Source organism: Brachionichthys hirsutus, unplaced genomic scaffold, assembly GCF_040956055.1.
Source record: "Brachionichthys hirsutus isolate HB-005 unplaced genomic scaffold, CSIRO-AGI_Bhir_v1 contig_749, whole genome shotgun sequence".
NCBI classification, from domain to species: domain Eukaryota; kingdom Metazoa; phylum Chordata; class Actinopteri; order Lophiiformes; family Brachionichthyidae; genus Brachionichthys; species Brachionichthys hirsutus.
The window spans coordinates 65,449-91,563 of record NW_027180495.1 but is presented as its reverse complement, the minus strand read 5'-3'; the positions used below and the strand labels follow the sequence as shown (position 1 = coordinate 91,563).

The 26,115-nt window shown below is 40.4% G+C and overlaps 1 protein-coding gene across 1 annotated transcript in view; it reads left to right on the top strand.

Annotated features, from left to right (window-relative positions):
* Nucleotides 1–620: 620 nt before the first annotated feature.
* The window catches only part of LOC137915588 (thrombospondin type-1 domain-containing protein 7B-like), a gene marked incomplete at its 3' end in the record, with an annotated part of 90,686 nt that continues 65,191 nt past the window's right edge, over nt 621–26,115 (top strand). The window contains exons 1-2 of the mRNA XM_068758782.1: nt 621–780; nt 24,752–25,619. Of these exons, the coding sequence (XP_068614883.1) occupies nt 621–780; nt 24,752–25,619 (1,028 nt within the window). The remainder of the gene's footprint in view (nt 781–24,751; nt 25,620–26,115) is intronic.

Here is a 26,115-nt window from a genome sequence, read left to right as displayed (position 1 = left end):
TCAATCATTATAACCATGACAACCATAATGTCATTGTCTCGGAGCATCAGGTGTTACAGATTCAGTCCCTTATTCATTAATTCTGCTGTTGGAACAACACAATTAGTGAATCCAGGATTAATCTCTAACGCTACTGGGACCTGAATCGCAAGCAGCAGGAGATGAGCATAAATGAGCTGTAGTAAAAAGGTACTAATACCATGTACTATTCCAGGCTTAAAATCCTTTTCCTTCAATATTTTTTTTTTCACTTCCCACTTTCATGGGAGGCTGCAATGCCCAAGCCTCTCATTAATTATATTTGTTCCATGTGGGAGGAGAATCACGTGTGTTCTCATGCACATATGAATTAAAAATAATGAAACTATGATTCACATGTGAGAGAGCCTTATGCACTTCGGAAGGTGACACCGACTGTCACGTTTCTGGGCTGAAGGTTTCACTGGAATATTCTTCAGTGCAGCCGCCTCGGAGCATCTGAGACCTCCTGCACTTTCCCCATTTAAAAAGAGCTATTGCAATCTCTTCCTCTGGTTCCTCCAGCCCACTTCTTTTCCGAGGTCTGTGAGTGAGATACTGATGAAGTTCATGTTCTTCCCGCAGGAGTAAGAGAGGAAGCAATGGGCTGGACTATGACTCTGAAAGATGACTTCAGGGTCATTGCATGGACATGGCGAGCAGGGAACTACCTTGGCCTCTTCCTCCTCTTGTCTCTCTGTTCTTCGTCAGTCCATGCAGATATTGTTTCTGCTAAGGACCATCACTTCTCATGGAAAACAGGTAGCGTGTCTTTTTCTTCTTCTTTGCTATGCATATGGTAAGTGTTGCTCTTTCTCTGGATCAACCGCATTTGATCCCAGTCATACACTACTAGACATATTTGCTCTTTAACTTCTTTATTCTAGCAAATATATTTACTTTTCTTCACAAATGAGTACATGCACATAGAAGTGTAGCTTCTATGTGCATGGTGATACAGTGTGACCGTGGCTGCGTAAAGGCCTCTGGCTTGATCTGGACAACATGAAGCTGTCAAGTCCACCTGAAGTGGTTTCACTGAACAGCACAGTGCATGCAGTATTGATATTGATTCATCATACCCTTATATCTCAAATATCATTTGTGGGATACACATAATATTATGTTTTACACATTCTCACATATGTGCGAGTGTATCATCTTTTAAAGCTGCATTGAAAGGTCATGTCATACCCTGCGATTCTAAAAAGGGAATCGGTGATGAGCTCCAGATTCATTTTGCACTCATTTTTACAAATTCAATTGAAACTGCATTTCCAAAGCAGCTTGAGGAGTAAAACTGGGCCCCTCCCACACAAAAGCCCCACTTGCTGTGTGATTAGCACTTTCATTTCTCACTCCGTGGTTGGGTAATGACACAGCCAGAGTGATAAAGAGATTGATTAATTTCACTTGAAAGGACATTCGTTCAAAGGGGATGCAACCGGAACACCAAGTGCGAGGATTTGACATCCTTGCGCAGCTTAGATGGCTTATGCCTTGTTGCTTAACTGGAAATGGAAATGACTTTTGAAACAAGAATGGAAATCTCAAACATAACACGTTTCACCTCGGAATATGTTCTCTATTTAGCTTCTGGGGCTGCTTGGGCACTGTAACAATCAATATCACAATTCTTTGAAGTGAAATCAGCATAAAAGAAGCTCAAGTTGAAGAGAAGTCAGTTTTCAATGAAACATGTCGGGTTTGCGTAAGGATGCATTTGGTGTAGTTTAGCTTATGATAAGCAAATATTCCTACGGGTCTCTGCAGCAGCGCCAGTATGCTTATAACAGTTATACTATTCATTTAGTTAAATATTGATTCAACTTCCTCATGTCCATCACAGACATAAATGTATCTAAAAAGAGGCTGACAAGCTGTCCTTTAATTTTGGACTTGCCAAGGCATAAATGTGCTTTAAATTATGCAGAGCCATTCTATTGTGTGTTCGGCGAGTCTATCTAGGCCAGCAGCAGCATTGTGGGCTAAATCTTTTGTTTAAGCCAGTTCCCAAAGTTGCGGCTTCGCTTGGAGTCGAAACTTGACCTTCGTCCATGTGTTTGAGAGAGGAGGAGCGAAACTTAGCAGATAATGGTGACAACTGCTTAACTTTTTTTTAAAGTGACTCAAAGACAAAAGCCTTCCTAACGAAGACGTGCAGACTTACCACCAGTATAAGTCCATACCAGCTTGTAAGGCTTTATGTACTTTGTTTCTGATAATCAAATTCTGTGCGAGGAAAAGAAACGTAACAGGAACCGCCAGGATCCCAAAATACATCAGTGCCAAAGGGGGTTTGTTTAACTTCACTACATTAGGTCTGTTTTGCTGCATATAATTAGTTTTTTGTTGAGGAAATAGATTCAATAATATAATCAGAGGTGAGTGATACTCTCTGCATACTGTTTGCAGCTCTTAATATGTTGATTGTGAATTCCCACCAATCAAATGCAGCCCTGTGAGCTTTAAGTTACTGATATCCCCCCAACATAGAGAGTTTAAATTGGATTTGCTTTGACTTCAATAACCGCTTGAATTTAAATGGGACAAAAAGACACCGTGCTCGTCCCGCGCTTGCTTGTGTCTCCTGACTCGTCTTTGACGCGTGTCTTAAGTTTTCTCCGTAAACTGTCTTACCGATCAAAGGTTCTTTATTTTGGTTTTTACAGCCGAGCTAAGATATGTTTCAGAGCTCATCCCAGATGAGACTGTATTCTCATCCAAGTTTTTTTTTTGTAACTCAATAAATAATAAAGATTTATTTAATATTTATTTTTCTATGTTTTGTTACTGAATAATGTAGGGTTCTCCGGATGACTGAATAATCAAGCATTAAAGTACCATCTAAATTAGGTGGGAACTTTGACCCAGTAAGAATCAGCTGACAGGCAATGATTTTTCAGACAATGAGAAATCAATAAAGGCTTACCTTAATGAGCGGGACCTCAGGAACTGCTGTATTATTCATGGGGCTTGCAGGGCTGCACCCCCAGACCCTGGTCTTTCATGGGGGGGCCCTGTGATGAAGAACATGCAAACTCGGAGGATGCATTCTGGCAACATTAACATTTCCTTTCAGAGTCGGGGTAAATTTATTTGCAATTTCACTACACTGTTGCACCATTGAAGCCTAAATCACACATGAGTGCTGCAGCGAGCTTCTGGTGTGTCTGGAAAAACCCAGCTCGAAGGCGGCAAGGCAGTGAGCTGGGAGAGATTAGAACACAATTCACATTTAATCAAATGGCATTACATTAGTGAAATGAATTTTTATCTACTTAGCATGAGGCTAACTTGTGAACAGTATCTCGTTAAACATTCATACGAGATTCCTTTTGTAACAAAAACTGAACAACTATTGCCGTTCTAATCAATATCGCGTTGCCGATTATAGATCTGTTGTGGAAGAAAAGCATCCCGACAGCGGTGCTGGATTAAAATCAAGAGCTCTCCTTATCCAATAGGTTCCTTCCTCTCGAGAACTATGCCGAGTGATTGTTTTGCACAGAAGTGACCAGGAGGTTTGATTATATGAGAATTGTGGCAACCGACACAGAGTAACACAAACGTATTTAAATCCCGTGCACTTGGCACAGACACACTTCAAACAACCAATCAGCTGTAAATAACAAGTGACATCCTGAACAGAACACAAGTTATGATATGCAATTAGAGACTGTGTTCGCATGTGCTACCACAGCCGGTTGATAAATGTGTCTGGCATGCCCAAGCATTTAAATGAACACACACATTTTCTTTACTGTTTGCATGAGTCAACGATGAACAGCTTCATCATTTGAGTTGAAATCATTGTAAGTTATAAATGATGTTTATTTTTGTCTCAATACTCGTACGCTGTATGAGGAGCCAGGCGTGGAGCTTTGTTATGGAAATATCCTATTGGGGGGAAAAGAGCAAAGTAAATCTGACTTTATTTACAATAATGTTTTTTTCCTCACTATTCTGGTCTTCAGTTCAGACGAAGGAGGATGTTCCAAAATAACTTTTCTAAAAATGTCAGTCTCACTTTGAAATGTAAAAAGGGGGAAATTAAAGTTTTTCCACCCGACTAAGCACAATCTAAATGCTCTGTTGTCCCAAACATTTTGTCTTTTAATGTGAGAAACAAATAAAAATAAAAAAATGATAGAATTGAACATTACATTATTTTATGAAAAATCACAACATACTGATATGAAGTCGCTCACTGAGGGATTGATGAGCAGTACTTCACAATATGGGAATGGCAGCTGAGCCAGGGAGAGAGCGAGAGAGAGAGGCTAAAGGATATGGTAGCTGTAGGAATGATTTGCAATTATATGAAGAGTTAGTGAAGTTTGAAGATAGATCGTGATGAACAGAAAATGCACAACATTTGCTAAGCCCCATAACATTTTACTGGTGTTGACTGAACAACAGATTTACAACTGATATGCCGTTTTTGACTGTAGTTCACTGTAGAAAGACAAAGTTTGTTAACTTTCCGGAATCCCCACTCTTTTGTTTATCGCAAAAAAAGGAACAATGGTTTCTGCCGTGTGAGTTGTCTCGTAGGACATGGGTTGTCGACAGATTGTGTATCCCTGTCAAAACGATGATACTTCTGCTTCACAGGAAGCCTCAAAAGGTTAGAATAAAGACTTACACAGGAAAGACAACTTTTGCTGTCACACTGCTCTCCAAGCTTCACGACGTCTTCAAGGGTGTCAGAGTATACCATGTTAGGAACACTTAAAAGGGAAAGTAACTTCACAATGTAAAGCTGAGCCAAAAGGCAAAGCTCTCGATTTAATGGTCAATCTACATTCATACTCTCACCTATAGTCATTCACTTTTGGTTATGACCGAAAGGACAAGATCCCGGATACAAAGGGTTGAAATGAGGTTCCTCCGCAGGGTGGCTGGACGCACCCTCAGAGACAGGGTGAGGAGCGAGGAGAAGAGCCACTGCTCCTCTACACCGAGAGGAGTCAGCTGAGGTGGCTGGGGCGTCTATATCGGATGCCTCCTGGACGCCTCCCTGCGGAGGTGTTTCGGGCATGTCCCACCGGGCGGAGGCCTCGGGGAATAACTAGGATACGCTAGAGAGACTATGTGTCTTGGCTGGCCTGAGAAAGCCTTGTGATCCCACTGGGTGAGCTGGAGAAGGTGTCTGGGGCGAGGGAAGTCTGGAAATCCCTGCTGGGACAATATAATGTATGATTTTAACTTCGAAATTAACAGAGCGATATTAGCATCGGGTTTCATTATCTCCATGCATGGACATTCATGTATTTTTAGGACTGCAATCAGAAGATTCCCTTCATTTAATCAGCATCTCGATAAAATGATGAGAATAGAATTATCATGAATGATTTCTTTCATCAAAGACAGAAAAGAATTAAAGTTGCCACAGTGATGACACAGATTTGGCCAATCAGGCTCAAGCAAAGATCTTCATTCTTCATCCTATCACGGGCATCAGTGTGGATTATCTTAAGAATTTTGACCTAAAACCAAGAACTCCAACATGAATGCAAGACTACTAAAAAGTACTTCATGAAACTTATTTCTCATGCCACCATTTGACGTGACACACATTTGATTTAATTTCCCCCCTCTGCTTTGTGTAAATACTGTAAAGCTTTCAGGATGTTTCCCTTGTTCTCGCCTAACAGTATAAATTATGCAACGGGGCATTGCAATCCAGTAAATCACTGCAAATGTGCACAAATGCCATCTCATTAAAATTTGAAATAAAGAAATATGGCTTGTTATTCGCCTCCACACATATCTCTCTTGGGCAGTCTGAATCTAGCACACCAAGGCAGGCAGATTAAGATCAAGGTGAAAATATTTCAAAGTTGACTATTGATCTGAGGCAGAGAGAAGCCACTCCTTTAAGATATTATACAACTCAAGCATTTTATTAAAACTCCAATCCCTCATTCACTCTAAAAAGTGCCTTGGGCATCCTGTTGATTGAAAAATGTACAATAAAGTGAATGACAAACAGATGCTCTGCTTTGTTTTAATCAGAATTTGATCAGCATCACATTTATAAAAGCTAAACTGCATCCCGAGCCATCAAAGCAACCTTGACGAATCTCCTCGGAAAGCGCCTTACATTGATTACACAGCTGAGATTTCATTTTGAACTTGGGCCTTCCTCCAGGGAACTGATCAAGGTAGTCATAAAAGCTGACGGCTAATCTCATGGGAGCCACAAGGCAAGAGATTCTCAGTCAGACCATTAATCCGATGGGAATATCATCACATCGAAGTTAGTTTTCATCGCAGCACTTCTGTTCGATATCACCACCAGGCAGCATGGGGACTCCACCCCGCCGATCTTCAAAATGTTACAAACCTGCTCAGATGCAGGCATTTTTTTTTCCCCCCCCCATTACAGACATGAAGATGGAACCAGGAATGAAAGTAATTATAAAGAACTCCTGTGGCTACTGGAAATAATCAGCCTGGAGTGCTATTGTTAAAAATGATGGCAATCAGAGATAAAAGCTTATCTCATTATTGAATGGCTTCTCGAGCTTCAATTAATACCAATATTGAAATATACAAAAGGCATCTCTGCTAATTTGTGCTCGATCAAGTCTTCTGTGAACTGAATAGTCTCCTTAATACATTCTCCTGTGATTTATGTCGGGATACCCTTTGAATTAGTTCACTTTTACTGAAGAGAGTAGTTCAGATGCTGGCGGCGTCTGCCTGTGTGTGCAGCGCTGACCATATGGTTGTGGTGTAACTGGCTGCAAATATCAAAGCCATCACGATCTAGCAGGCCTAGTCATTGCTAATTGGATTTAAGCTTCAGTGAAAACAAAAAAACTCTTCCAAATGATTTATGACCTCCAAAGTCCCAATACCGTAATGTGATTCGAAAACAGCTATTTAATATTAATATGGTAAGAGTGTTGAGAGAAGGTTCTCCAAATCAAAGAACTTTTGAAAGCAGCAACAAAGGACAGGAGTACACCCTTTAGCAGAAGCTTGGGATTTTGATTTCTGACGCAGATGTGAATGACCTCCAGATTTCCACGTTATAAAATGCTTTTGTGAAGGTCAAAATCATACATTGATTTGTCACTCCATGAAATGAACAGATAGAGAACCTGATATGGTCTGCTGCTCAGCCAAATAAAACCTTAGTGTCACAATGCTTTACTCATTCTGCCTCTTGTTTTGATCAAGGCTGTTAATATATTCTACAAATACACTCCATGGCGAGGAAGCTACATTGCAATCCGTCCGAGACAATGGTGCTTTGTCAAAATGTGAAATGCCTGTTGCTAGTAAAGTTGTAAATAACTGCTACTCAGCTTTACGAGAACAGTCTGAAGGTTTGACTGACTCACTATAAATATGCCACGAGAGATAAAAACCTGACAGCTAAAAAAAAAAAAAAAAATAAATAAAAAAAAAAAAAACATCTATTTTGTGTTGCATTCCCTCCATAATGGTTTCCTTTGACAAGCTGCTCTCCAGGTTGCTTCCATTGCTTGTCTGAGACTACATACTCTTTTGTTTGATAATTAATGATGTGCTTCCTGGAATCAATGTTTCCTCACTTGACTTAAAATATCTCAGAATAGCAGAGGACAGAGACTTCTTACTGATGCACTCCAAGATAACTCCCCCCCCCCCCCCCACAAATACTAACAATGTTTTCTACTTTAGAAGAGCAGCGTCTACAGAGACCTGTTAAAAGAGTCGACTTTGTTTACTGTGTCTTTGACCCAGTGGGGAACAAACTGGAGAAACAGTAAAGGGAAACCAATGGATTGTATTCCTACCTGAGAAAGAATTCCCATATGGGGCACTTCCGGATTTCAGAGCTCTGTCTATTGAGAGCGCTTGTTTCATTACAGTCTTTGATCAATTGCTATCCTGAAACAGACTTGTCAGAACTGAGGGTACACAAGAAGCGAGCAGAAAAGAGCAGGGAGGCTGTGAGGGCGGGATTAAAGTGGAGGCATAATTAGGATGCCTATGCAGAATATATGCATATAAATTAATATGTTTATGATGATGTAACAGAAATATCAGGATGACAATGCATATAAAGGATGTTCCAAGAAGCAGATGTGCGGGGCTGTCTGAATGACTTTGCAAAGCAGCGCTTTGACTGATTTGCAACAGCTAATTCATTTTGGATGAATCATAATCCTCCACGGATTGAGCGTTTTGAAAATATAAAGAGGAAATTGGAGGGGGGGGGGGGGGACTTCATCTTGATACTGAATGTATCAGTAAAATGGAACAGCACTTATGCTTTCCTTAGAATGAATCAATATTAATTTCATATTTATTCCCACTATTTGGCAAGTTTCCAGATGAATTCACTTCACTTCACTGAATCCATCCATCCAGCTCCTTGAAGACAAGACGACTGCAGTCACCTCGCCTTTAGCCCCTCATCTGCCTTGCAGGTCACATTACATTACACAAGCTAACTGTGTTCTAATTCCATAATGACTGAGAGAGGAACAACTCTCGCAAACCAATACCTTCAAAACTCACCAAAGTAAAGGCGATAGATGAATAAGAAAAAATACATGCATCAACCACAGAACTTGCAGTTTAGGTTAAATAATGCCCCATCGCTCATCTTTCTTCTTAATGTCTGGAGAGAGAGAAAGTACAAACTGTTTTATAAATATTTGTTCCAGCAAAAGGGATTTTAGTTCAAGACTACACATCCTCAGTCTTCAAACAATGGACTCTCTTGACAAAAAAAAGTATTGAATTTCACAAACCTGCAGGTGCATTGTTGAACTTGTGGAACTCAAATGGGAGTGCAGTTCATAGAAATTTAAATGAGGCACTCACAATGTTGAATTTCAATCAGATGAAACTCGGGGAGAGAACACTGGTAATGATAAACAGACAACGATGGGAAAAGGGTGCTGGTGGGTTTTGCTGTGGGGATGCTTCGGGGGCTTTCCTTGATCAGGGATCATGCTCTCAGACTATCTGATTTGGCAGCGTGAGGCCTGTGCCACAGAATGGCATTAGCAACTTAGTGACAAAGTCAAAATATCTAAAGAAGCTACACATCACAAGTGAAGCGAGGCCCGATAAGCTAGTTCATGCAGAAAGTCAAATGTTGCTTCGGCTGTACATCCGTCTGATACCTAATCTGAGCTAGTGCACCGCTGTCTCTGGTGGGGAGGATGTTTAAAGCACTGCAAATAGAATCTGACATTTGTTATGCGACTTGCAACGTCATTTTAAGCAGTCATTTACAACAGTTGTTGAACAAGAACCCACCGTTCCAATTACAGATGAGGTCCTATCACATCAGCATAGAAAACGATCAATAGATAATATAAATATGATTTATCATGGATTCGACTTGCCACTGATTGTGGGTAGTTTATTTCAGCTCTCGTTTTTGCACATGAAATGGAAAAAATTGAACAGTGCCAATGCAATGTAACAAAAAAAATGCACCAACATAATTTTGGGGCTGTTACTCATTCTTATCAGTCAAGAAATATTAAATTAAAGAATATTCAAGGAAACATTATTTTTAATTTCTCAGACTTAAAGTGATCCAAAACAGAGACACTTCTTTGATCCCGTAAAGTCTCAGATATTAGTTCCTTTAGCAAACAATCTAAGCTAGATCTGAAATGTTCAGGGTTTACTGTAAAGGTCAAATACAGCGTCAGTGTGCAATAAACACAATGCATCATTAATATAAGATATTTCTATGCACCGTTTTCGCACCCCTAATGCCCAGTACTTATTTATGAGGAGAGACCTTTTAATAGGGACCCGTAGAGACATGTTTGATCTTCTTTTACTGTGGATTTAATAGGATGAGCTCTGCATTTCTCTGCATCTCAGATGTTGTACGAGAATATAGGTGCTTACAGGAAGACACCTTTCTAACTGAATCACATTTTTTTTTATCTTGTTGTATTCATTTATTTTTTGGTATGATGATAAAGAAAACATTTTGCAGAATAATGTTTTGAGGACAACAACTGAATTCAAAATGGGGAAGCAGCACATATTGGGCAGAGACCAAGCACAGCCAGGTTAAAAAAAATCTTCCAAAACCAACTCAAGGAGAAGGGAAAGGAATTCAGCAACTGGAACAGAAGGTAGAGGAATGGACCTGAGGCAGAAAAGATGAGGGTCCAGATCAAACAGTCTGCATAGCGCATACGAGAATCACTATCAAACTGGAGCAGAAGTCTATGTCATTTCCACAGTGTACAATGGGCAATTCGATGAATACTGGGTGAAGAGCCAGGGTTTAAGTACTGTGGAGACCAGGTGGATCTGATTAGGTGATTGGCAGCAGGCAATAGAGAGGAGGCAGCAGGAACACACTGAATCAGCAGGCCTTCCAGCCACACTCTGGAGACACACGCCGGAACAATAGGGAAACGGGGAAACCGTATTTTTCCATCAATATTGATGTTTATTGCTTTGAGCTTAGCAAAGGCAAAACAAAAAAAAATGTTTTACGGAAATGATAAATCAGCCAAATTAAACACACGACTCACATCTCAACTAGATGCTTCTAATGACTGGAGATTGTTTGTGACATGACTGACTGTGGCACATTCCTCTTTGTAGGACTGCTTTAGTGCAAGGTTTATAAGTCTGATCCTGCAACAGCATCTCAATGGGTCCAGGTCTAGGCTTTGACTTTACCACATTAAAATGTTTGTTTGTTTTTTTCCATTGAGTCATTCGGTTTTGAATTTGGTTTTATGATGGCATTCTGATATTTTCCTTCAGAATTTCTTGGTAAAGAGCAGAATTAATGTTTCTCACAAATTCAGTAAGTTCTCCTAGCCTTGAATCAGCAACAGTTTTATACAATATTGCACTGCCACCTTTTTTGAATGCCCTTTTTACCCTCGCCGAAGCGGAGGCGAGGGTATTGCAATTGGGTGCGTTTGTCTGTCTGTTTGTTTGTTTGTTTGTCTGTCCGAGCGCATAACTCAAAAACTAGTAACCCAATCGACTTGAAATTTTTACACAAGCAAGGTTCTGTCCGTGGCTCGGTCCTCCCCGAGAATGGCGTTGATCCGGATCTGGATCCAGATTCTATAATTATTTTTACCCTCGCCGAAGAGGAGGTGAGGGTATTGCAATTGGGTGCGTTTGTTTGTCTGTTTGTCTGTGTTTGTTTGTTTGCTTGTCTGTCCGAGCGCCTAACTCAAAAACTAGTAACCCAATCGACTTGAAATCTTTACACAAGCAGGGTTCTGTCCGTGGCTCGGTCCTCCCCGAGAATGCCGTTGATCCGGATCTGGATCCAGATTCTAGAATTATTTTTACATCTGGAACCGTGCCTGTGCTGTAAACTGCCACTTTAAGAGGGAGGGACATGAATGGTATGATGGGAAAAAGAGTCCCTGAAGTTGTCTTGTAGTACGTTCCGGAGCAGCAAGCTAGAGCAGGTTTGGCCCCTCTGATCCGGAAGCCCTGTTTACTGTCTCACAAGATCGAATAGTCTTTTGGAGGCGAGGGTCTGCAATCTCTGATCTCTGATTGTCGTTTTCTAGTTTCTTGTTGTATAAGAGCATTCAAAAGGGTGGCAGTGCAAAAGAACGGGGTCTCCTCTATGTTCAGACGCCTCTATATTCCGACAGCACAGACAGTTTCAACCGACTTGCACCCCTATGTTCAGACACTATAGTTGTTTTCACCTTTTTCCGAAGGAGTGTCTGGGCTAATCAGGTGTTTGAGCTGTATGCAAATGAAGGGTTAGTGTTCGGGTTGGCTTAGAGGTGTCTGAGCAACGTCGTTATCCCCAAGAGAACCGCTGTCTTCAATTCAATCTTCGTCTCATCAGCTTTGACATCAAGGTGTGTCGTTCCACTCTCCCATGAATAGAGGAGCTCCTCTGTTGTTTTATTTGGATTGTCTGTAAATGGTAAATGGACTGCACTTATATAGCGCTTTGCAGCGCTCAAAGCTCTTTACATGAGGCCTCACATTCACCCATTCACACTCCAGTGGATCTTCAAACAGAACTTTGTTTGAAGATCCAACACAATTAAGTGTGAGACGCACGCACAAATTGAATAAATCAGGAGTGGCTCCAATTTAGTTTCACTTCATAGTATGTACAGCTAATACAAATTTGTGCAGTGGAAACTCTGTGCTCGAAGTAAAAAATATAAGTTTTAGCATGTTCTTTATGAAAAGTAAGCATAGACCAATGAGAGCAATTTAGAACTATGTGCAGCTTTTGACAGGATTGACCATGATATTCTAATCAATTGACTTGAAAAGATGATTGGTATTAAACTGGTCTGAAACTTACATGAAAGGGAGAAAATGTTACATCAGCCGTGGAGATTATATATTTGAGAAGCATCACATCTGTAACAGGGTTGGAAAAGACAGCTGCCTCAGTTCATATAGTTAGTATGTGGATGACATGCACACCCCATTGCCATATGCATTTTTTGGAACGAGTAAATGGATGAGCAATATTGCTTTAAGGCTATATGAGCATAGAACTAATTTCATGCTAGTTGATGACAAATGTTGTCCCCATCGCGTGTCTGACTGCACTTGAGCACAAACAAATGGAATCCATTGAAACTGGACCCAAATGCAGATCACCGAGGCAGAAAGGGAAAGGATGAGATGCTTGACACACAAAAGTATGGCATGAACTAAGGTGGGAGCAGAACCACTGAATACACATGGGAGGGAAGGCTCCCAGGTGAAACTAATCAACAGTCACGAAAGTGGGAAAGACAATAAAAGCAAGAAGTGAAGCAGAGATGGTACACAAAGGGAAACATTTAACCCAAACATATGTTGAATAGCGTAGCTGCACCTTGAAGGAACTTACATTTCAATTTGATCTCCTACATTTTCTGTGTGTGACAGTGATGATGAATTGTCCTTTGGAAATTGACCTCTTTCCAGCACCAGTCTACTTAAATGTATCCTGTGGAGGTTTAAAGCTGCTGTTCTGCTACTTACACTGCTTTCATTAGGTGTGTGTGTGTAGAGCCTGTGTATGCTGGATAAAAATGGAGGTTCCAAGTTAGTTATGGCTTAGCTGTACAGCCAATGCAGAAATGACTGCGGTTTTTTGTGCTGACATGGCCAGAATGGCAGGGTTAAATGAGCTCCAATTACAGTTTAGGCTGAAAGAAACATTGCTTTGACAATTCTCCCTGCGGCTGCAGTGACTTCTCTCAGGTGGGAAGCTTGATGGTGAAATCTGTAAACAGTCTTTATTAAAAGCAAAACTTAATTTCAATGTAAGCACAACTTTAGGTCCTCGCTAGCATCTTAGCTCGTTTTCAATTCGCTGCGTTCCTTTAAGGTCTGGCAGACTGCTGCTGTGAAATGGCAGTGAAATCAGTACAACACAAAACACCTGTTACAATCAACGCACTCTCCAGCCTTGACGCTATACTTAGCTGAACCGCACTCACACTCTCCGTCACCTGCTGCTGCGTCCCCATCAACACGATCACTTTAGCTGGTATCTGGATGAAAGACTGAGCCCTGGACAGACTAGTATTTCAGCCAAGTGATGCTTTCCTGAGGGGAATGTTGATTTCAGCACAACACAGTAAAATGTGAAATGATATAAGCAGGTGAAAGATGAGTAACAGAACCGTCACCAAGTGAGAAGTGTAAAGCTGTCCTCAACAATGAACTTTGTACATACTTGCTTATTATAATGGATAGTTCTACTCAGAAAAAAACAACGTTTTTTTTACTGACATGGAGATGTAATGGTTTCTACAGCAGAGTGAAAACGTATAATCCACCTTAGCCTCCCTACCAAAAACAGGCCAAGCTTCAGCTACACTGACCGACCAGACTTATATTACCTTCATCTGTACAGGGAAAATTCCCTATAAATCACCAGAGACGTCCTCCTCTGGTCATGAATATTCATGTGAAATTTGAGGACAATAAGTATTATAATCTGCTATTAAGAAGATTTGTTGTCTCGATAGGCTCGTCTCACTCAGGACTGAAACGTCGGATCGATGGTGGGTGTGGTGTGACCCACACGCCAGCCTAAAATAATCAATTAATTGTTATCATTTATAAATTCTTGCACTAAAATCGACTTTGGTTTATTCGTGGGGCCATTGCTGTCTCCTGTTTTATCTATGGCAGATAAAGGAACATACACCTCCGACTATCAGAACTCCCAAACTATCCATTAGTTTTCTGTCCTTTTCAATAAATCTCCCAGAGGAATGGCTTCTGAAGTGTCTGCACATCGCTAATGCACTCAGTGATAAGAACTACTGTGACTTCACGATGGCCGATGGCTTTGTTTAGATCCCGATAAAAAAAACAGGCTGGATTGTGTATTTTGGCTGAGGGGGATCAAGTGAGCATCAATGTTCAGCAGCAATAAAATAACCTTACACAGTATATTTAGAGTCTTCAATCGGGCATTTGAAAGCATATTGTTCTACTTCTGTATTGTACTTTCACTATTTAAGATGTAGATCAGCACTGAGGTTCTGCTGACTTTGGCGTCAGGAATGGTTATGTCCCCTCTATGTACCTCATTCTCTGCTGAAATGGTGGAATTAGGTAATGGCAGAAGCTGTGTTGAATAAAGTCACCTGGACTTGAAGACATTTTGCCTGTTGTCCAAGAGGCTTCGGAACCGAAGAAGCCACGTAGAGATCGAATTTGCAGATCAATTAGAAAGATACCAGTAAATGTAATTGTATCCAGTTTTTCTGTGACCTCCCACAGATAGCTGTAAAATGTGAGAGCGTCTAATAACTGAAGGGCAAAGAAAAAACAAATGACAGATGGAGGTTGGGTTAACCGTTTAGCCTCTGCAGGCTAAATAATAGCAGTGTTTTCCTGTTTCATTCGATTGACACTGATGCTATTGGAGCTGTTGGCTGGTTAAAATCAATGTTCAGATTGTTGTTAAAATTAAAAATCAAGCAAAATGACAGGAAAAATAATTTCACTCCATATGGACAGGGCACACACTTACCAGACAAAAGGGCACAATTACAAGTACTGCTTTGCTATGAAGAACACAAAACCGGTTCTAGTTATTGAAGGTTCGCTAGTGAGCCAGTTTATTACAATTGTTGATTTGTAAGATGATTTGACGCAGGTGTCAAGGAGGTTGATGAGAGCACAGATTCAGCAGACATGTTGGATTCCAAACGGTGAATTTTCATTTACATTGGTTGCCATTGTGTGAACAACTCAAGCAAAACACAAAGGGGAAAACAAAAAAATCAGTTTATTTTAGCGCTAATAATCTATACCAATGCAAGCAATATAAACTATATACCGTTTATTTAAGTGCTAGGTTTGTCTGTATTTTACATTTATCTGTGAAAGTTAAATTCTATTTGTAGGGAATATGGTGTAGAAATTGTTAAAAAAAAGTGAGGAGGAGAAGGTCAAGAACAGCTCAGTCTTGGTGTTTGACAGTGGATCCCTCAGCCCAAGTCCAATTTGAAATGTTATGTTGAAATGTATTATAGCAGCACAACATAGTTTGGGCTTGGCATCTAGGTTCTGACCTCACTCCCAATACCCACAGATGTTTTCATAAAAATATTGGGGCGTGATGAGCAAACGTCTTGAACAACCCTGAACCAGAGGATTCAAGTGGAGGCTGCGTGCAGCAGAGCAGCACTGGCATTGACAGGAAGGGGGAGAGATTGAGAATCGCTGCATCAAATACGTTCTACCAAACTAGATTATTTTTAATGTGGGCTATTGGATTTATCAGAAATGAACAGGGCCGTGTTACAAAATATGTTTTTTTGTTTGGATATGAGCACTTGCTGGAAGAGCTTAGTTTACGTTGTTCTGGGAGATGAAGCCTGCCGGCCTCAGTTTGAAATGCTGTCACCTCATACTTGAGTGGAAATAGAGCAGGACTTCAGGAATTGCTTCTCAGCTTGAGAGCAGTTCAAGGAAAACCTCTGGGGTGCATCAGCAATCACTGCTCAAATGAAGTTTGAGCAGATAGTCAACCATGAAACCTTGTCAGTGCTTCCCTCCAACAGTTACAGGAGTATTGCTTTATAGCCCTCTGTACAGTCAGATGGCACTCCTCCCCTGCAGCTATTGCTCAAGTAGCCAGTTTTTCCCTCTTTTCTATCCCATCCAGACTGCCTCACCGGCAATTGTCATTCGCAGATTAAATACGTTGCTTGAATAAATATTAAACGATCCTAAACAGAAGCAGATTTCATTTGTTGTTTTGTTAGTGTTTAGTGCGAAAAATCATTCCCAGAAATGCAAAACTGAGTCTGCCCTTTTTATTGGAGGATAATAATAATAAGATAGACAAACTGTGGTGCATTTCCAACGACAACAAATCTCAGTTTATTTCAGTCCTGTTATGACCCTTGTCACCTGCATTATCAAACCACTAGGGTCTATCCTTAGGTTCTGCCTGTAGATACGGCCATTAGTTCTGCTCCTGTGCTCAAACAAGAGAAATCCCTGGTCAACAGAAGACAGTGAGACAGAGGAGTGAATGACATCCTATCCAATTACTTGTCACCTCTACACAAGCTGGTGCAGAGACCGGAGGAGACCACATGAGACAGGCAATTACATGGAAAAAGATTCCGATCACCGGTAAAGCGCACCTCTGGCTGGCCCCTGCCTTAGTACTTAATGTCTTAAAGTGATAGCAAATAAAGTGCCGTGGCATTTATAAGTGTAAACACACTGATTCTCAGACAAAACCCCCGGTAGGGTTTTCCACCTTAAAATCAAAAGTGAGATCTATATGTATAAACGAGATCTTAGAAGAAATACAATATCTGCTTTCAAGATGAACTGGTTGGTCTCCCAAGGCAAGATAATAGAAGAGCCGGACATTGATTTCAGGAAGAAGTCCTGGCCTCATCTTGTCGCTGAGCAGATTTAACAAGACAGTGGGACGTGTCATGATCACTGTTGAGAAAAACAAAAGGAAATGTCACTGCAATGGGATACATTGTCAAAAAAGAAAATAGAAAAAACAGTACTCAGTTGTGCTGTGCTGACATGACATTGCACTTAATGGAAAACCACTAGCCAACTAATTTATTTACCACACATTTGCAGAATGGAAGCAACAAGGCAATCTGACATGATTTATAATAATAATAATGCATTGGTTTTAAATAGCACTTTTCGAGACACAAATATGCTTTACATTGTGCAATATTCATTATCTCCATACTTCTTGATGGTAAACTACTATTCTCGCCACAGCTGCCCTGGGGCAGACTGACAGAAGCGAGGCCATCGGCCTTCCTGACCACCACCGACATTCACTCGCTCACTACATTCACACAGGCAATGTGGGTGATGTGTCTTCCCTAAGGACACAAATACAGTTATTGTGCGGGAGCCGGGATTCGAACCACCAACCTCTCAATCATAGGATGACCCGGTCAACCACCTTTAGTGTCCCCAAATATCAGGAATTTGATCTGAAAGTAAAGTGTTATCGAAACTGCAAAAATAACTGTGAAATTTCCAGTAAAACTAACTCATTCACCAAATCTAGAAAGTCCATATTGGCTTAGAAGCCCAGGTTTAAGAAGAGAATCCACCCACCTCTTCGTGACTTAACTGAAAGGAACCTGCGCTATAATAACAGCACCCATTTGAAACAGCCCACTGCTGTGGGTAGTTATAGAGAAAGGAAAGAAAGACGAATGTGACTCAGAAAAAAAGATCAGCAGAACAGGCAGAGAGGAAGGCAGGCATATTTTTCGTCTGTTCTTGTATGTCATTTAAATACATGAACCATTTTCCAGCTATCATTGAGCAGAGGTTTCACTGCAGCTGGGCATGTTTCAGAGCATGGCCCCCACATTATATCAGTTTAACTACACATGTTAATATAGTTACTTTGCATAAAACATAAAGTTCTTGCATAAAACATAAAAAGTAAGAGAAACAGAAAATGTACAACACAGACAGCCAGCGGAGCGCATAAACATAAAGATATTCAGTCATGTCTTCAGAGACCCATGGGTTTAATGTGTTTTTGATTTCTGAAACAGATGAATACATTTGTTTACAATAAATGACTGACAAATAAATAATAAAAATATATAAATTAAATAGCAGCAATAATTATTTTGACTCGGTTGAAGCTAACAAGTATTTTCAAGTCAAAATGCTCAAGGAGCCCACTTAAATTGTCAATATTAAAGTTCAAATTTAGTTGTAAGTCCTTTTTTTATTTTATCAAGTGTGTTTTTTGTTTTGTTTATGCTTTGTCTGAAAAGAGAAATTGATTTCATCAGATATGTTGGTCCTTCCTCATGGCCTCTGTTGTTTCTTCTGGGTCCACCTCATAATGTTTTCTGACTGCTGCACAATTTAAACACTGTCCTTGTATCGCACTACAATAACTGCCTAAATTAATCATACTAATACTGACTAATGATGACTGGTTATTCGTTGAAAAGTCTTCATGCTGGTTTGAAAGTGACCATCCAAGATTTACGACAGTATTGAGTTGAGATAAATCCATTTTACAGTTTTTAGAGTATAAAATGTGAGTGTCACTATTTGTATCAACACTCCTGGTGAAATGGGACTCGCGATATTGGATCAGTAGGGAAAAGAAGAAGAAGAAAAAAAAAAGGATCAGTGCCACCATATTTTCATAAATGAAAGGAATACATTCTCATTGCAACACTTTGATATTGTGTAATTGCATTGTGTTGCCTAAGAGGGGTTTGCATTACACTGCTTATTTTTTGGTTATTCACTGATTGTCCCAAATAGGGATTACATCCCTCAATGGGGACATGTGTTAGCTTTGTCTTGTTTGTACTGCTGGCCATTCAGTCAGCAAATAGACATTCAAGTAGGTGTGACGATCATGATGTAGGGCTGAAAGCTAAATTATATCAAAAGCCTATTGGGGCTATGTGTATAGTTTTGGAGCCCTGGGTCCATAATTCATTACTGTGGAATATTGTTGTTGCATTTGATGCTTTGCCTCAGGATAATACAAGCTACAATAAGTACCTCAATATCAAGCCAAAACACAAACACTATAAAGCATCCACATTTATGCAAATGTATGATTTAGATTTTAGCAGTAAGGTCAGACTTGTCACAATAGCAGCTCGTGTGAAGTGTTTTGTGTCATTTGATTTGCTCATAAATTAACCTTTGGTAATTTTCAACTCATTTTGATCACATTTTACATTTTCCTTCTGGAGATGGATCGACTTGCCTGATGAAAATCTGATGAATTTCTGCACATTCAAATGTTGTAGTTGATGATGCATCTCACTGCTCATAAATTACAAGGGATGGAAGTGTGGTAAAAGGATATATAATGAGGCTCAGTGATGCAGGTATCATTTAATTAAAAAATGTTGCAACAAAACATGCATGCATCCAAACAGTCAAACTCTGCTCAGGCGGTGACACTGACGAAGGATGCTGAGTAAACTCGGCAGATGTTTGTAGGGAAAATTCACCAAAAACCTGCAGTGCAGAGATAAATATATATTAAGGGCTGCCTGTTTGTGTGAGTTCAGTGAATCACCAGTTGAACCATGTTGCACAGAGTGTGGCGCTGATGTTCTAGTTCATGTCTGAGCAAAAATAGAGGTTGAAATCAATGTTTTTGTGCAACTCAAGGTGAGTTAAGCATCCAGGATTATAGAGATAAACAGCAATGCCATCAATAAATGTTCAAAACAATTTTACATTGTCTTTTTGACTCATTTGATGCACAGCGTGCATGGCCAGAAATGTCAGCCTTTCATTTGGAAGCATCTTCGAGCTGAGCTAAATCCAGCTGTGTTTGTTTTAAAGGTTAAAGCCATGCCGGTAAACATTGTGCATTAACAGCCCTGAAATAGTGGCATGAACTCGGAAAGGTCAGCATCAAGAAATCTTTCACTGATTTTCGCACATGCAGGATGCATTTTAGAAATGTAATTAAAGGCAACCCAGAAAGAGAACATTTAACATTACTGAAGCTGTGAGGGCAGTGTCCTCTGGAAGGAGCCCTGCTGCTCTAATGACAGTTTGCCGCTCTGCTGTTTGCATCTTCTTCATCTCTGTCTCATTTTGCTGCATCCTGAATGTAGCTTTTGTTGTGTTGCTTGCTGCTGTCGCACTGCTTTGCTATCATTTGTCCAATTTAAAGGGTTCAACTGAAGAGTATTCAGTCACGCTACAGCAGCGAAATTTAATTTCTGTCTTTTCTTCCATTGTAGTGAAGTCTACTCAGCCTTGCACCAAGTCTTTTTTTTATTTTTTTTATTATTATACCGGGACACAAATGGAATAGTAAATATAGCAGAGGCCCCTGAGGGGACTGGAGCCCCCTGGAGGTGTAAGCAAGGCGACTAAGTGCGGCAGCAAGGAAGGAGCTGTTGGTGACTGGTTCCTCCTGAGGGGCTGACAGATGCTGATGCTGACAGATCGAGAGAGTGATTATTCAGAGCTTTGGAGATGAACTAGTGCTTGTGTTAGCTGGCTCCCCTGGCAGTCGAATCACTCCCAATCAGGCTTCCATAAATCACACACACACGTGTCCTGGCACAGTGTGAAAACAGCACCATTGAACAAAGGTGGTCATGTCGCTGAAAGAGTGGTTATCAGAAGGAGTGCCATCAGTGACTACAGGAGCACTCCGTCTCAACGCCGAAGGTCTGGGCCGTGAATCCCTGCTCGTGTTCCTTATTTTTTTTGTGGAGGTCTTTTAATGTCTTTTCAGATTTTATTTTTTGGTTCCGTCAGCTTTGCTTGAATTCATGACAGCCCTTTAATCACTTTACAGAATAGGGATGTTAAAAGCAGGGCTATAATGACATTTTTTGAATCAGATTTGCCGCACGCCTTACAGTAAGTGTCTGATAGAAATGTTTTCATATAGCAGAACGTTGACGGAACATTTTCACAGCTGTGAGCGATTCTGCATAGCTTTCCCCTCTCCTCTGACAGAAGAGCGGCATGTCTCTCCCGTTCAAAGCACTTCAAGTGTCCTTGAAGTTGTAAACAAATAGTCTGGTGGTTCACATGAGCTCGAGTCGGGCTCAGATCGTCAAATGAAAGTGACACACGTTACTTCAGCATGCCACCAATTGAAAAGAATCAAGTGACGAATCAAAATGTTCAGGCGCTCACTGAATAAATCTGCAGTTACGTTTTGTTAAAGATCACATTTTAAAATCCATGAATGTGACACATTATGCAGATGCTGGCACTAAAAATGTTACATACCCAAAATCCCCTTTAGCTTGGTTTTATTCATTTTAAGTGTTTTCAATTGGCCTCATATTTTCCGCAGCTCATTTTCATCGCACATAATGATTGGAATGAGAAGAATTAGCCAGCTTTATTTATAATTGAACTACTGTTTATAAAGCTTCATTTAAAAATGTGGATTTCTCTCTGTCCTTAAGTGTGTGTCTGATTTTTAACCTCTCAATAGAGCTCTTTCCACCTGAAGCTCTGCAGCTGTAAGTGTCGTACTGCTGCCTGAGATGCTGCAGATCATAGAAGGGAAAGTACATCATCAGAGAGTACGCACTTGACCATTTGAATACCATTGCAAGTCGAAATTATTAATCATGGGTAATTGAAATAAATAATAATAATAATAATAATCACTCCCAGTGATGGCAGCGCTGAAAAACTGCAGGTTAAATGGCTCAGTTTAAATCACATATAGGTCATATTATTATGTGCTGATCGATGTGATCCAGATTGGTCTTGCCTCTTGTTCTCATGTCTTGCGATAAAAGATGTCTTATCTTGTAAACATCCGTTTGGATCTGAAATAATTGCTGCAACAGTCTATCTGTAACGCCCATGACAGACATGCTTGCATGCGCTCAGACAGCTACGACGTATTTCATGTTGTGTTGTACAATAGTTTGACATATTCTTTTTACTGCATCACTTTTGTTTGTTCTTACAACATTTCTAAACCATCATCTTATTTTCGGCCTAAAAAGAATTCTGTTTGAATGAAGCTAAAGAAAAATCACATAATTGTGCTTTTTTTTTGGTCCATTTTCTTTTATTGTGAGCACGTTCATTTGACAAAAAAAAGATCATATAAACATAATGCCGTTAGTCACACTGTAAGTCCTCATTAACATTGCAAATCCAATGTGAATAAACTCAATGATGTGCTTCGATGAGCTGTGAAATAATTCATTCATTTTGAAATGTCCCCCCTTTAAGCAGAAAGCAACAGCTGCAAAGTAGCACTGACAAATCAATGGTTGTGCAGAGAGCAAAGTGTTAACAGTGGCTCTCTCTGGGCGCTAAACGGCATAAAACAATTTCAATGAGTTGTCATTCGAAAGCAATTTACAAAGCAGTAGGATCTCATTATTACATCAATTTGATTCCAATTAGAAACAAATGAATCAAATTATCTTTTCCATATCATGTGGCAAAATAACTTGATGGGAACTGAACGTGACAGACATAGATAAGAACATCATATCAGAAAATTGATTTCCTTTTTCTCTTTGTCTGATCATGTCTATTCCTTTTAAAAAAGGATAACAAAAGAACCAAAATAACAGGACACACAAATCAGTTGTTTTTTCTTGTTAATTTTTTTAATAGATCACAAACGGCAAAATTAATTTACCCATTTAATAACCGCAGCACAGGCATTCTCCAGACATAAACAACATGGATCGCATTATCCTGTTCTACTCTGATGAGGATTTAATGGCATATTGAAATTAAATCCAACGAGTGTGTGTGTGAGATGGAATGTGTGTGTGTGCTAATAACTCTACCCTCTATTCATATCATTCCAGTTTGACGCATTCCTTTTCACATGTGAATTAAACATTCAGGTTTTCTTTTCATGGATCAACTGAAATCTAAATTCTCTTCCTGTTTATCTGAAACTTGAAGGTGGCTGTGAAAAGTTTGTAGCTTCATTCTTTAGCAAAACAGAGGCCGTGGTCAGCTAGAATTCTTCTAAGTATTTCATTTTAAGCTACAATTGGATGTGCATGCAAGATTTCACAATGAAAAAGTTATCAGCATTTTTCTCTTCCACCACAGAAGCATTATACCTTTCACTGGTTTTTCTGAGTGGGAAGATTGCTGTTATTTTATTTTTTTGTCTTTTGACATACATTTATGTCGCCGGCAATGACTGAGAAGTGAGTTTTTGTTATAAACAGCAGGGATCGACCACATCATCACTCAAATATGACAGTGAATACAGGAAAACAAAGTCGGGTGTCTTTTCCAACTTAACTCTGTGTGAAATGTTCCATTTTAGGAGTAAAAAAGGGGGATTTTGCACTTTTGTGAGTGCAGAACACATTACAGTTATTTAAAAAACCAGCATGGTCCTTTTATTAACAACATGATTCATCACAATGTTCTCATTCTTTTGTGCCTACTGTATTAATACAGTCTAATGTCATTAGATTTCAGAATATTTAACATTGTATTTTAGATTTTAGAATATGTGTTGTTGATGCACATGAACGATGAACCAACCTTTCAATTAGACTGTTAATCACCACAGAAACAGCACAGCCACTGACTGAAGCAAATGTCTCAACCTTGTGCGATTTAGTATAATCAAGCACTTTTTCCTCCTGCTTGTCTTTGTTGTTAGCGGTTTCTGAAGCTTTCACATTTCAAAAGAAGATTGTGTTTGTCTCTGGCTTTGAATTTTTCCTGTTAGAATGTATGAAACATTCTTTATTCCAAGCATAAAGGGTAATGCACATGAGGATACCACAAGCAGAAAGTCAAACTACAGCGAGATGACAAACATCATTTTTAAAAAGTATTAATCTGTTGATGAATAAGTATTCATACTGTATTCAAAGTACAGGAGATTCCTCCATTCATTTTGCTGAGAGTTTATACAATATATTGCTGGAGCTTATCCCAGCAGTCTATGGGTGAGAGGCGGGGCACTCCCTGGACAAGCCGCCAGCTCATTGCAGGGCCACACATAGACAGACAATCATTCACACACACACACACTCACACATATACAGACAAGTTATTGTGCCCAATTCACCTAAGTCCCATGTTTTGGTGGGGCTGGGAGGAAGCCGGAGAACCCGGAGAGAACCCACGGCAGACACTGTTGCTGTGAGGAAACAGCGCAACCCACTGTGCCACCATGGGTCCCCATTTTAAAAAGTAGAACTCAAAGATTCAAAACTGTGAAGAAAACTTAGTATAGAATGACTATTCTGGTGGTACTTACATATTATGAAACCCATCGTGAACAAAGCTTATTAAGATTATGATTCATGCACAACATAAACCTCCTGTCAATAAGTAATTAGAAGGGAGGATTCTTAGTTAAGGAAATCCACTTGTGGAATATGAATAAAATATGTGCATAGAATGACTAATAAAGAACCGACACACTAAAATACGAGTTTCATCATCCTGCAATAAAATGTTAAGTAATTATTTAAATTAAAAACAACAACAAAAATGCTTCTAAGCCATATTCCTATATTGTTGCTCTCCTGTCTAGCGATAACATATCACACCTGTGTCTTTTGTAAATTAATAAAAAAGTTCTTATTTTAATTCTCAATTCACATCAGCCTGGCTTTATTACTTTATGTCCTTTTCTTCATTTGCTCATGAATAAAGTAATTATGGATTAAGTAAATACCCGTACAGTTTGCATGTTTGCATGCTCCAATTTAAATTATATATTGTTTGTATTCAGATTTGAATGAAAAGGCCCTCTCTGCTTGTCTTGTGTTGGTTGCAGGACAGTGGGGCCACTGCATTGGGGAGGAGTGTGGCTCAGATGGGATTCAGAAAAGGACATTATGGTGCGTCCACATGGAAGGCTGGACTTCCCATCATACCCATTGCCAGCACATGGACAAGCCAGAAAGTCAGCGACACTGCTTTAAGGTCTGCAACTGGCACCAGAATCTCTTTCAGTGGGAGGTGTCTGAATGGGGGGGCTGTGTTCTTGTCCCATTCTTTGCCAATGAACTCACACTGAGGACAGCTGAGTGCATTACAGCGCAACATGGCATCCAGAGGCGGAAGGTACACTGTGCGCGCACTTCAAACCGCACAACGGTATCCTCACGGATATGTGAGTTTTTTTCCCAGAAGCCACCTGTGGAGCAGGCATGCCTCATCCCCTGCCCCCAGGACTGTGTAGTATCAGATTTCACCTCTTGGTCAAGCTGCAGCAAAACCTGCGGCACTGGCCTGCAGCATCGGACTCGACATGTCCTTGCTACACCCATGTACGGAGGTGCAAACTGCCCCAACCTGACAGAAACCAGGACTTGTCCTAATGCTGTCGACTGCCCTGTTGGGGAGGGTGAGTACCAGTACAGCCTTAAAGTAGGGGCCTGGAGTCAATGCCGATTACCCCATCACAAAGATACCCTTCTGAATGGTAGGACCACAGTGGACATCGGCACCAGCGCCAGTGACAACAACACAGTCACAATGCACACATTGGCCTCTGGGCACTACTCCTATCACCAGCACCACGGCCACCAGCACCGGCCTCATACACAAAACAAGTATCCCACGGCATGGGAACTGGAGGTGGGATACCAGACGAGACAAGTGCGCTGCACACGGAGCGATGGCAAGAATGCAATGCTGAGGTAAGCCAATCACAAATGCTGCAATGTGTTGCATCTTTAAAAAAAATGACTTGAAGCAAGTTGGCTTCTCTGTGTAAACAGCGGTGGTTCACAAACCTAGTCAGGTAACTGGATCTGTCTTACATCAGTCTCTTCTACCACTGACGGCGCGTATGTGGGAAGGTGTAAAAGAGTTCTGTCACTGAAGGTGGCTGAAATAGTCCTAATGGAGCTGCTTGTTTCCATGTTTCCTCTGCAATACACTCGTATCATTCAGTCACATGACAGCAAAGTGATCAAGGGCCAGGGCCCTCATGGTTCCGGTGGGGCTTTTGTTTCGTGGCGAGTTGCACTCATGGAAACCAAATGCTTTTAACAATGGTGGTTACTTATTCAATTGTAACTAGATTATGTGAGAGCGGCTGTTCCTTCAGTACAGTCATATATTGGTGAAGCATTTTGTGAGGTAAATGTCAAGTGCTGCTACCACCCCATCACCTGCTGTTTAAGATAATCC